We start from the raw sequence: 13,187 nt of genomic DNA on the forward strand, positions 1-13,187 counted from the left end.
CCCATTATAACACATTTTGATCATATTTTGATGAAGCAACTGATAATGTCGGAAACAGCAGACAATTGTACATAATCATCTGCATGGAAGCGAGAGAAATGACAAAGAAATGACAAACTGCTTTTTTGACAATGATGTGGAGTTTTGATCATTAGTTTTAATAAATTCAATTATATTCTGAGAAATGTACCAAAGCAACTGGGATAAGATGTAATTCAATCTCATGTTATTCTTTTTTTAAAGGCACACATGAAATTCTCACACATTCACCAGTTATTAAAACGTACAATGTGTAGAATGTAGTGCCATCTAGTGGTAAACAAACAACCTAAATTGGAATTGGGTGCATTTTGAAGCACGCGCACTATGGGGCCTCAGAAAGACCACATCGCAAGAAGCTCTTTAGCAGAGTTGCAGGCAAAATGTAATCACAAAAGATGTTTATTATTTCGTCAAACCATGAAGTAAGCACATTGCATTTGTTACACGTTTGCGGCGGATCCAGCAAATTTATAATTGGAGGATTGTTTTTATTTACATTCTACATAATTTCCCAACTTCAACCAAATCCGGTTTGTACAATTATATAAAGAAAATGTGCATTGATGTGATAGAACATATCTATATTTCGCATGTTATTGAAATTAACCGTGGTATTTTAAAATGATTGAGCATTGAAGTCAAAATTGTACACACCATCTTTTTAAAAAAATATTTATAAAATGCTGAGTAACCGATTAGCACATCTGCCTCACAGATGTGAGGTTGTGGGTTTGAATCCAGGCTAATTCAGGTTTACTGTTTTATTTCCATCCATCCATCCATCCATCCATCCATCCATCCATCCATCCATCCATCCATCCATCCATCCATCCATCCATCCATCCATCCATCCATCCATCCATCCATCCATCCATTTTCTATACCGCTTGTCCCCACGGGGGTCACGGGCGTGCTGGAGCCTGTCCTAGCAGTCAAGGGACACCCTGAACTGGTTGCCAGCCAATCGCAGGGCACACAGAGACGAATAACCATCCGCACTCACACTCAACACCTACAGGCAATTTGGAGTGCTCAATCGGCCTACCAAGTATGTTTTTGGGATGTGGGAGGAAACCGGAGTGCCCAGAGAAAACCCACGCGGGCACGGGGAGAACATGCAAACTCTACACAGGGAGGAATCCAACCCACACCCTCCTAACTGTGAGGCCGACGTGCTAACCACTGTTCCACTGAGCCGCCCTACTGTTTTATTTATTAAAAATAATAAATTAATTAACCAATCATTTTTTTGTATATTCAAATGTTAATATTTATGCAAATAAAGACAAAGGGTATAGGAAAGGTCGAATCATTTATTTCACTAAAATATAATAATGGATGGATGAATTTAACAATTTCTAAATTAGATAAACAAAATACAACTACGTATACCAATTTTAAAACATACTTTGTAACTACGCAGGTATTTTTGGAATTGGGGGCTGAACTGATGCAACAAATACAACAGTACTTTTGACGATATAGGTGATATAGGCCGGATTAAAGAATGGTGTCAATTGCATGTTGCCCACAGGCCATACTTTGCCCACCCCTGCTGAATGCTATTTAATTCTTAGGCACTGAACGTTGGATGCAATCTGCATTTCCTTGCCTTGTACTTGGACACATCAAGACATTAAATATAATCTGTCTAATTTTAATATCATTTAATCAATTCTGTCCTGGGGAAGGCATTAAACTAAAATTAAGCAGTACACCCTTAAGACTGCTCGGTTAAAACTTGGACCAACCCAGGAAGTTGGCTCAATTTTTATCCAACTTTGTTTTGCAAAAAAAAAAAAAAAACAGCACCATCACCCTAATTTGTTGTTCATTGTGCCTGCGTGCGTGCGGGTGTGCGTGCCGTGAGTGTGGGAACGTGTAGTGAAGGCAACAAGTGGTCGGTCTGGCTTGTGAAGTGCAAACGCGAGGTATGAAGTTGACCCCCGAGCAGCACACTTGACACTCGGGTGTAATCATCATCCTCACACTTCTTCATCAGTAGACAAACGTGTCCACCCGTCCTCCGTTCCCATGGAAACTATCTCCCTATAGGTAGCGATCACGTTCAACATAACGTTTGTGTGTGCACGTTTCTGCAAATATAGAGGCATGTAAATCATAAAATTGCATTTCGACCTGGGTAAATGTTAATTGATGTACGTACATATGTCGAAGCTCACAGCGCTCGTTTGGTCGTGTTCATCGCTTAATGCGAAGTCTCACACATCATAAAAAGCTGAGCAGTTTCTCACTTCATTTCTGTTCCCACGAGAAAGAAAGCCCTTTCCCAGCCTCGCACTTCTTTGAGGGCACGCGAAGATGAATACCAAGCATGACTTTAAAGTCTTCATGTATATTCAATACGAAGGTGATAAATTTTTCGTTTTGCATGTTTTTCGGATCGCAAAAAAATGCAGTGCAGCAATTCCTTTTGAAATAAATACAACTAAACAGGCCTACATTTTACTGACATAAAATTTTCACTTTTATAAATGCGTGAATTCTATTGTTAATTTTATTGTATTATTATTATTATTATTCCATAGTTATATTATTATAAGATATATAGCCCAATTAAGCTTTACTTGTGTGACATGATTTGGAGTTTCCCGTGTGTAGTTTTACTTATTTTATTGATGAGTGTGAACTTAGTCTTAATAAAACCACGGACTGAGTATGGAGGTGTGGTCACAGACACCTGCCAGCCAATCAATGGCGTCCTGTGGGCGCCTATTTAATCACCCCTCTCACCATCATCGCAATGTTCTTCACTGCACCAGCTCTCGTTGTTGGGACCAACATGACCAGGAACTTTGCAAAGACGCTCGAGGAGGATCACAAGGGTAGAAAAAGGGTGAGACTTACATGTAACCATTTGGTAAAATACACTTTTGAACGGGATTTACGCAGAAAGTAGCTCTAATATTGGGCAGGTTGGAAAAAGCATGCACGTTCTAACTTTTGGATAATTTTGTCCTATTTTCTGTTATTTTTTGCATAAACAGTCATGTTTGAAGCCAATCATTTTGATTTTGTTTTAATTTATCCAACTTTCCCTCCCTCCTCGTGGCTGTAAATCCAACATGGCAAGCTCTCAACCTAAGCTTCTTGTATATCAGGTTATACATCAGCATTACAATTCTAATGATAAGGTATTTACAATTGTGTAGGAAGGCTCATCACCACTTGTACAATGTTTGTGTGTGTGTGTGTGTGGTGGGGGTGGGGGGTCACATCTCCACAGATTTGGGGCCCCAGTTCAGCGATGCTTGCCCCAGTTTAAGAAAAGATGAGATAACACAAAAGTGGGATGAAATCTGTTTGTGGCCATATGCGTGCGTGTCATACGTTTTAGTTCAGGGATGAGCGGTTTAAATGCTGTAGGAATCTACAATTTTTCATCAGGGCTACTAGGAGGTCAATAAGACTATGCACTTCCGACACGCTATTTCATCAAATATGGACAAAATACGTGCATACATCCTTTAAAATGCTGGGTTAAAAAAACAAACCAATTTGGTTTAAAAAATTAACCATCAAATTGATACGGGTTAGTTTTTATTTTTATTTATTTATTTATTTATTTATTTATTTATTTATTTATTCATTTATTTATTTATTTATTTTACAAAAGAACACAAAGTTGGGTGAAATTGATCAAACTTGCTGGGTCAGTCAAATTTTTAATCGAGCAAGGTTAAGACTGTACGGGCAAATTATATGCTCCTAATATATTTCACGTTATATTGCACCTTCAAGCAAAAACAAAATAACCACTTATGATAGTCTAATTGCTCTTTTTTTTTCAGTACAAAAGGCTTTCTTGTCAAAAACATTTAAGCACAACACAAAACGGCTGAAAAAACTCACTCAAAATATCATTCCAAAAATAATTAGGCCTATCCGTTGTTATGCAGAGCGGTCAGTACAAGACCCCGGGATAGCACAACTAATACATGTCTGCCCTCTTGTGGGAATTGGTGATATTACAACTTACATACATATTCACAGTTTGATCATAGTATCTCCCCTGACACCTACGGATTTTCATTTTTCTGGATTTTCATCTTTTTGCCATAGTTCCACATTTTGGATTTTTCTTTTTTTTTTTTTTTTTTTACAAATTATTTCCCCCATTACCCATAGACCACCAGTTTCCCATCCCTGTATTAGTTAACCCATAGACAAGTCAAAATATTAAACTGCTAGATTCAGCAAAAACAAATTGGTAACCTCAACAAATACAGAGTAAAATATCCCACTTTTGAATGAAGCCAAGGTGAGATCTTTGTACAGACTCACTCAGGTCAATATTGAATATCATTTGATTCAGTTGCTTGGTTTGCATTTACCTCGGGCAAGTCATGATTAGAGTGTAAAAATGGTGCTGGATACAGGGTTGGTGTGTACTAGTGATACTAAATGAAGGTGGCTAATATTTTGGCATATAGGGCTAATAGGTCTTAAAGCAACCTCACATTGTGTTGCAATATTTGGTCATCCCAGTCAAACTTACATCATCTACTTATGTTGCTGTTGATACTTGCCTATAGATTCTGAAACCGGCTGTGGAAAAGAAGAGAAGAGATCGGATAAACAAAAGTCTTGCAGAGCTCAGAAGCTTGTTGTTGACTAACACGGCGGATCCGGTGAGTTGTCATTATTCTAAAAAAATGCAAACAGATCACATTGATCAATCGACCGGTAGGAACTGTATTGAAAACATTATCACCAACAGCGCTTGCAGAATCCTAAAATTGAGAAAGCAGAAATTTTGGACTTGACTGTGGAATATCTTCACAAGTGGACAGATGGCAAGAAAATGAGCAATGGTTAGTCACACAATGCGCGTTATCAACTAGGCCAGTGTTTCCCAAACTTGAAGTGAGCTAAAGAGCGTGATTTGAAAATTCTGAAATCTCCAAGCATAATTGTGTAAACAAAATGTAATTGTTCTGCCTTTCACCATATGTCGCTGGTATGGATGGATAATAATTTACCACGGCACTCAGGTTGGGGATTACTGGTCTAGTCATGTTCACGTCACCCTTTGCACCCTCTAATGAGGGGAACCAATCCCTCTGCATGTATCCGCCAGATGCTCCCGGTTCTGTGGTAAGTCTCCACCCGAGCGGCCCTCCTTGCTTTACCGTTGAGGGTGCAGGTTTTCAGCAGTGTGTGTGGCAAATGGCCAACTACATGCACAAGATGCCAGCCATGCAGCGAGCCGGTTTGATGGAGTGGCTGAAGCACCACGTGGAGATGCAGCGGGTCACACAGCCGCCATCGTTAAACTCCCTAACGAGACTGACGGATGCAGCGTCAGTGGAGGCCATTTGCACATCTGAGAGTCAAGACTTCCACAACTCTCTGGTTCTTGCGCATTCCCCACCTCAGCCTCTTGCTTGCTCCACTCCCCTCCACTCCCCTCCCACCTCCCCCTGGGTCTCAACATTTGCTTCCTCCTCTCCTCCTTTCCCCTCATTTGCCTGTCACTTCTCCTTCCCCCCCAGCTTGTCACCTCCGTCGACCAACACCTCTTTTCCCACGCTCCCACATTCCCTCCACACGCTTCCTGCCCACGTGACTTCCTCCTCACCCACGTTAGGTCACCAAGCGGGCCCCACGGTCTTCCACTACCCCTCCGTCACCCCCCTGAGGTCTCCTCCGCATCAGTCACACAAGTCATCCTCACTCACGTGGAGACCCTGGTTCTGAAGTGTGGTGCCCTCTAGTGGTGGGATTTTCACGCCTACAATGGACAGTGTAAATATGAAATGGCAACAATTTGGGAATTCCTCTTGTAAATAAAACGTGTTTGGGTTTTTTTTCATTACAATGATATGATAAAAGTTGCCTGTGAATAAGCATCTTCCATATTATCATGTGAGAGTTCCAGTGACGCTCATTAGATATGCTTAAAACTCAGCAAGGTTTTAAAGTTTTTCTTTCCTTCAAAGAGTTCATTTATTTTTTAATTAAATATGAAAATTAAAACTAATTAAAATTCAGTCTGATGACAAAAGAACTTTGACAATAAAAACTGCATCTGCGATTTTATAAAAAAGTACTGGTAAAATATTACATTTACCTCACACAGACACACGCACAAACATACTCACTGGCGACAACCACAACAAAACAACTCACAATATAGTAGCCGTGCAAGTAAAACTTAAAAGGTATGTGGATGACTGTGTCTTTTGAGTTTCATCACATCTTTTGAATCGCACAATGAAGCAGCCATTGATGACCGAGCATGATTGCATGATTTCTGCCCTTTGCCTCTGTCTGCCCTGTCACGATCCTTCTCCGTTCGTTTCCTTGTTTTAATGTTGCCATGGTTACTGTTCGCGTCGCCCCTCCCTTCCTGTCTAATCTCACTACCATGTACAAATCACAGTCACCTGCCTCTCGTTACCTGTCTTGTATTTAAGTCACACCCCGTTGGATTGTTCTCGTTTCATGTCTTCTTGTTTCTAGTCTCCAGTCTGGTCTGTTTTAGTCTTTCTGCTCAGTTATTTACGTCCCTAGTCGAGCATCTATAGTTTGTCTTTTGAGTTCTTCAATAAACCCTGGTCCAAGCTGCATTTGGTCGCCCTGCTCCATTCACTCCATGATACCACCATGACCACTCCTGCAGGTCGCTTTGAATTTCTTGAAATGAGCAACAATTGAAATCAAGAGTTTTCTGTCTTTTCCATGTTTTTAACCACTCTATTGAGATATTTTGTGCCACTCTTCCTTCCTAAATTGTTTTAATGGTTTCATTGATTTTCAGGTCAACCCAGTGTCTGAATTAGCAAAGCAGCCACCATCAGCTGTTTGACTTCTGGGATGATGTTCTTTTCCTGAAACGCCGTGTTACATTTATGCTTTATGTAACGAGACACACCTTCCAAAAATTTCAGCTTCCATCTAGGATATTCCCTTAAACCTTAAATATTTTGGTATTGGGATCCAATTATTTCTTTTCTTTTTTTTTTTTTATAAAACATAAAACGAGCCTTTATGTTTGATTTGATCCATTTGACTGCCATCGTGGTTCACTTGCGTGCTAAAACTTTAGGAATGGCTTTGCAACTCATTCCAGACCAGAAGATGTCGGTCACTTGAGTTCTCATCTGCTCTTGAATTTGTATCATGCTATTATGTTTTTGAAAGCTTTTAGACGGACCGACGGACGGACCTATACTGTATTTAGATGCAATTATATTACGTATAGGAAAAAAATAAACTTTGGGGAAGATATTTCATTGGACAGCAGAGAGCAGCACTGACACGCTTTAGTTGCATGGTAGAGGCGCTTCTTTCATTGGCCTCGCTTCCTTCCTTCCTTCCTTCCATCCATTCATCTTCATCAGTGCTTTTCCTCACAAGAGTCGCTCGTGTGCTGGAGCTCACTTTGGGTGAAAGGTTTTTAAATGGTTTTTAATATAATTAAAAATGCATGTTTCTGCAAAATGAGTATAAACTGCATTGTCCAGGAAAAACTGTAAGGAAGGCCGAAGTCTGGATTTGAACCCCCAACCTCCAAATAGTGAGGCAAATGTGCAAACTACTCAGATGTCACCTCTTCTTATTATAAGATTAAGAATGAAAGTGTTCAGTTTTGCTGTACTTACCATGTGTTGGAGTGGGTCTATGCTTGATTAGACCAGATCATTCATTCATTCATTCATTCATTCATTCATTCATTCATTCATTCATTCATTCATTCATTCATTCATTCATTCATTCATTCATTCATTCATTCATTCATCTTCCGGAACAGCTTATCCTCACGAAGGCCGCGGGATCATCATTCTTCTGTTTCTTTTAATTCCCAACTATGTGAATGCTCCGAACACTCTTATCTGGTGCTGATCAGGTTTCGAGAACAAACTTGAAAAATCGTATCATTAATGGACTAGTGGGTCTGACTGGGGAAAAATAGAGAATTAATCACATGACAGAACATGTACATTGGATAATGGTTACCCCCCCCCCCACACACACACACACACACACCACTTTGCACCGAAGAAGCTCCTCTGTGTGAGTCCCATTAGTTATGAGGCGGCCATTGTTCTTTGTCAGCCAAATGAGAGGGCATGCACATCATTGAGCAGCTTGACTCTCCACTGTGCCTCATCACATGTTTTGAGCATATGAAAGCAGAGAAGGTTGCCTACACCAAACGATGCGTTCCATGGCACGGCACACATAATTAATAGGGAAAAGGGGAAAAAGATCACTCTTTGGAATGACCTAACAAAGGTGGAAAAACTCCCTGGCATTTTCTCCTGACACACTGATTAGAGCTGATCCTGTTACCGCCTCTAATCGCCGTTTTGTTTGCTGTGAATGAGTCTCCTCATTCCTGATTGGGAGAAAACTTGAGATGCGGCGGTGCATGTTGAAGATGTGTAAATTCCATCGACTTGTCCCTTGTACAAATACACACACCAAAATGCAGTGGTGGGAAGTAACAAAGTACAAATAAAGTTTTTTCCCCAGGTGACTGTACTTTTATACTTTTATCGGAATTTACAAAATATATAGTGTACCAAGAACACTAAAAAAATGGTGTGTTGAATTTACTCAATTTTAATAAAATAAAAATAAGAACAAAACTGTCACAATCACTGGAACTCAACCAAGTGAATGACACACAAAAAAGTTAGATTAGAAAAAAACTTATCACATCAACAATCACATTTACATTCAATAATACAAAACGTCCTGGTGGGATTTTGCTTTGTAATTCCACAGCTCTTAAACAGTTTTGAAGTTAGTCCAAAAGCAGAGGATTATATTACACAGAAGACAGACCTAGTATTTTACCGCAAAAAAAGTGTACAATTCCCAGAATGTATTTGAGTTAAGTACTTTACCTGATCAGCTGCACAGACTGCAGTCGAATACTTTTGTCTTCAAAATACTTTTCTTACGATTGCTAATAAATATTTAATGATTGGGATCATAGCCTTCCACCTGCCAAATGTGAGCCTTACAATTACATTTGTCAAAACGACCAAGAAAACGAGCACCTAATGGTTTTATCAGTTGCCTATTCAAGAAGGCGTGACTTCACATTCTTTTGCAGTGGAGTCATTTCGTTTTACTCTGCTCCATTTTGGAAGAAGAGTCTACGGACAAACATCGGTCAAACAGATTTAAGATCTGCTGCGGACTCAGTCGGCATCGGTGCAGCGCAGCGGCAGATCGAGGAGGATCTCACTCCGATAGCGTGTCAATGCTCAAGAATGTAGATCTGTCAATGAGCAGAGCTAAATATCATTTTTCCTGCCTTTCATTTCTCTCTCTTTGCCAGGCTACTTTGAAGTAAATAGTGAAAGGATCCCAGACTGTAGCAAATTACCTGCAGACTGAAGCATTTTTGACATAAGCCCTGAAAGAAGGGGCGAGCCGCTTTTCTCTGCGGCCCCTTTGGCGTTTTTAATCTGGGACTGAGGGAGACAGCGGCGCTGACAGAATGATGGGACAGCTGGACATGCTTCCAGGCCGCCAGTAACGGGCCAGAGAGAAGCCAGGCGAAGGGCCACTGCAGACGTCTCAGCACCGAGCCAACAAGCAGACCGGAGGAGTGGCCACGGGGACGCACGTCTTCTCTGGGAGACCCAGTACAAACCTGGAAGAATCACTTCATATCCACCCCTACATTAACCACTGTTTGTTGTTTCCTCGTCAGATTTTAGTTTGAACCTGTGCTCCTGTGCCTCCTTCAGCATAACAAGCTGTGAGCAAATGTGGAGCAATGAGTTCCATTCTATTCTTGACAACAGTTGTACGTAAATTTCACATGAGCTTAAGAGAGAATGGCATATCTATTTTCCTGAAGATTTGAACACAACTTGTTCAAAAACTTCCTACTTGCTCTCGCTAGAGTGGCCCAAGTATCCCTCTCATGTTGGACTGGTTAGTTTTGTTGTAACTGCACATGCAGAGGGATGATGCTGATTGGTCACTACCTCTTTCCTGATTATGACCAGGCCCGGTTTACGTGTCCACAAAAAAAATAATGGAATGGCACTATTTAATCGAGTCACCTGACTTGCGTCCAGGCAGCGTGGGATCAATTCCCACTCAGTGATGGTGTGCATGTGGGCGTGGCTGGTTGTTCAGCTCTATATGTGCCCTGTGAATGGCTGGCGACCAGTTCAGCATATAGTTAGCCTTTTGCCTAATGTTAGCTGGGATGGGCTCCAGCACCCCCATGTGACCCTGAAGTGGTGATGAAAATAGATGAATGGAGGGATGGATGGATGGATGGACGGACGTTCTGAAACCAAAAAAGGGTGAAAAAACAAACACTGAATTATCAAAGAATACCTTGTCCCCATTTGATTTTGCAATGGGGGAGGTAATAATTACAGGCCTGGAACAATGGAATAAAATGGAATCAAAATATCATCCAAATGAACATGCATGATATTTCAAATGTACTACATGTATGTATGGTAGGTTTTGTTGTGTGTACGTGTGTTCTATGCCCACAGAGAAACTCTGCTCCTGTTAACATGCTTCACCCTAAGTGACCCAAGAACATAAATGCAACACGCAGGTGAAAAATGAAACCAGTCAGAGTTCTCACATGGGCCGATCTGTCATCCATTGGGGACATGGGGCTCTTCTGTTTTTGTTTCATGCACAAGAACACGTAAATAGTACCACATGATTTAGTTTTTTTTTTTGCTTCTCATCTTTTGTTGTTGAAGAGTGGATCTTTGTGGATACATGAATTCGAGCATGAAATGGAGCAAGATACGTACATTGCACTGCATTTTTGTCTCACATCTGGTTTGGAAGTGCCTGGTCCTAAGTACTGGCAAAAAATTCAATGTACAATGGTGGACGACTTTTCTTAAAAACAGCAACCGCGAGTCCAATTAAAGCCCAAAAGAACTTTACTGTCGCACACTCAGAATAGAAAGGATGTAACCTGAGGCGAAGAGGGAGAAATGAAATGAGACAATTAGGCTTGCTTGGACAATGATATTTGACATAAGGCGCTTTTGACTCACGCATCAGTGCTCTTCGCTATCAGGGGCTTCTATCGCGTTGGTCCAATGGTTTGTCATTCTCCCTCTCTATTTGACATCAGTCATTTTTTTGCTGGGAATGATGAACAATGACTGCCTGTTCAGAGATCCTATAACATTTTTCTCCGGAGGGAGTAGTGCCGCCGGCTTTGAACCATTCTAATCACTGGTCCCTTTTCAAATGAATTGGAATGATTCATTTCAAATTTGTGTCCATAGTCATCCTTTTGCCTGAGCAGATCTTTTCCTTGTTCTGCCTGTGGCGTGAGAGAGGGTTTAGGTTGTGGAGCTGTTCATTTTGGGAAAGTACTTCCTCCTCAGCCTCTGTGACCCTGTCCACCCTCCCCCAATGGGTGGGCTGTGACCCCACTAGCCTGCAGCCACTGCAGGTTGGAAGCACTCACCATGAAACGTTTGCAATCCAGGGCATGTACTTGCGCACACTTTGTGCACTTTGCCCTCCTCCAAAATCCAGTCAGAACCTACGGGCCACAGGTCAGTAGTCCAAACATAGGTGGGTGATAAAAATAGTGAGTGATTCACAGGTCATCTAAAAATACCAGCTTTTGCCCTGTTCTCATTTAGAAACAGCGTCATTTTGAGGGCAGCCTTATGGGAACGTCTGCCCGGATGCCATCAGAAACAAGAGTGCGTTTGCAGGAAAAAAAAAAAATAAAGAAGGAGGCTTAGTGATGTCGATGTCCCTTTCCTCACATGTAACCTCATACTGCTGAGAAAATGTCAGAGTGCACAAGAAAAAAGAGAGTGTGGCCATCAGATTCTCCAGGGCCTTAAAGGGGCCCCATGCCCTGACAAATAGAGCAGTCTGTCCTTATCTCTGCCATGGAAGAATTCCACCATGTAGCGGCAGCATCTTAAGACATGCGCTTTTTGAATAATGCAGCTCACACCTAGTCTAAAATTAGTGTCATTTAAAATGTGTTTTTTTCCCCCCGTCTTTGTGTGGCTCCTGTTACAATCGCACTATATTTAACAGTGCAGATGAACATGATCAAAGATGACAGGTACTTTAGCGTGCAATGCTCCAAAATATACCACCCCGTGCTCTGGAGACGTCAGCTAAGAATGACAAGACTGCAATTGAAGCTATTTGCGGAATTCAAGCTCAGTCATTACAAGCATGGAAAATAGATACACATTTTTTTCTTTTTTTTTATTGCTGTGTCAAAAGCGGCCACCTGTCATCGCTGCCGCAGATGAGCTGATTCTTGGCTAGCCGGGGTTTCCCACCATAACACCTGCATCCACACAGGAACAGGGGCTGCAGTAAAAGAGGAAATTACATACTGTCACTGCCAAATCCTTTCTACATAAACAGTTGTGCTACTACTAGCCCTTTTCGTCCAGCTATTTACATCGATTGATTGCAAAAAAAAAAAAAAAAAAAAATCTATCGGGGGCCCGAGAAGACAAATGCTTTGATTTAGCTTGTGTTTATAGTGATTGTAATTTTGTCTCAACAAAGTCATGATTTAATGCCATTATAAAAAAAAAAAATGGAAACGATCACAAATATAATCATCACAAGTCAATCTTGCCTCCAGGACATCAACTTGCAGTTGTAGGTTGTGACTCATTTTCACCTGCTGGTTTGGGTTTCTTCACTGCACTCACCTGCTTCCCACACAAGTTGCTCAGGTCGTGCGGCTTCCCTGGGATGACACACGCATACATGCCATGAGCAACTTTTCCAGTCGAATCTCAATGGTAAGGATTAACTGCACTGAAAATTTAGGAAATTATGACCAGGTTTTTGGTTAGCACATTTGCTTCACAAGTCTAAAGATGTGGGTTCAAATCCAGGCTGTCTTTCCGATGCGGTATTTGCATGTTTCGCTTGTGATTTTTGTTCCAGATACTCGGGCTTCCTCCGACATTGGCAAAACTTGCATTTAAGTTTCATTAAAGACTCCTTATGTATGAGTGAGTGTGAATAGTCATCTGCTTATATGTTGTCTGTCGATGGTGGCATTGAAACAGCTGGCCAAAATTGAATTTTTAGGACATCCAGATCTAAATTCATATTGCTCCAAATCCACAAATCTGTTTTGAGTTTGTTTTTTCTTTTTTTTTAAA

General features: G+C 41.1%; 1 protein-coding gene across 1 annotated transcript; it reads left to right on the forward strand.

Annotated features, from left to right (window-relative positions):
• The first annotated feature begins 2,773 nt into the window (after positions 1-2,773).
• LOC125979692 (transcription factor HES-7) lies at positions 2,774-7,949 on the forward strand. The gene is made up of 5 exons (XM_049738188.2): positions 2,774-2,899; positions 4,599-4,694; positions 4,784-4,877; positions 5,144-6,688; positions 6,827-7,949. The coding sequence occupies exons 1-4, from the start codon at positions 2,807-2,809 to the stop codon at positions 5,761-5,763; spliced, it is 903 nt and encodes a 300-aa protein (XP_049594145.1). The 5' UTR covers positions 2,774-2,806; the 3' UTR covers positions 5,764-6,688; positions 6,827-7,949.
• Positions 7,950-13,187: the final 5,238 nt, after the last annotated feature.

This window comes from Syngnathus scovelli, chromosome 1, assembly GCF_024217435.2.
Source record: "Syngnathus scovelli strain Florida chromosome 1, RoL_Ssco_1.2, whole genome shotgun sequence".
In the NCBI taxonomy this organism is placed as follows: domain Eukaryota; kingdom Metazoa; phylum Chordata; class Actinopteri; order Syngnathiformes; family Syngnathidae; genus Syngnathus; species Syngnathus scovelli.

What these genes read in the sequence shown, in the direction of transcription:
- LOC125979692 (XM_049738188.2), top strand. Translation starts at nt 2,807, where the DNA reads ATGTTCTTCACTGCACCAGCTCTCGTTGTTGGGACCAACATGACCAGG. An exon ending in TGACTAACACGGCGGATCCG is followed by an intron (nt 4,695 to 4,783) that starts GTGAGTTGTCAT and finishes TATCACCAACAG; the next exon opens with CGCTTGCAGAATCCTAAAAT. An exon ending in TGGCAAGAAAATGAGCAATG is followed by an intron (nt 4,878 to 5,143) that starts GTTAGTCACACA and finishes TGTATCCGCCAG; the next exon opens with ATGCTCCCGGTTCTGTGGTA.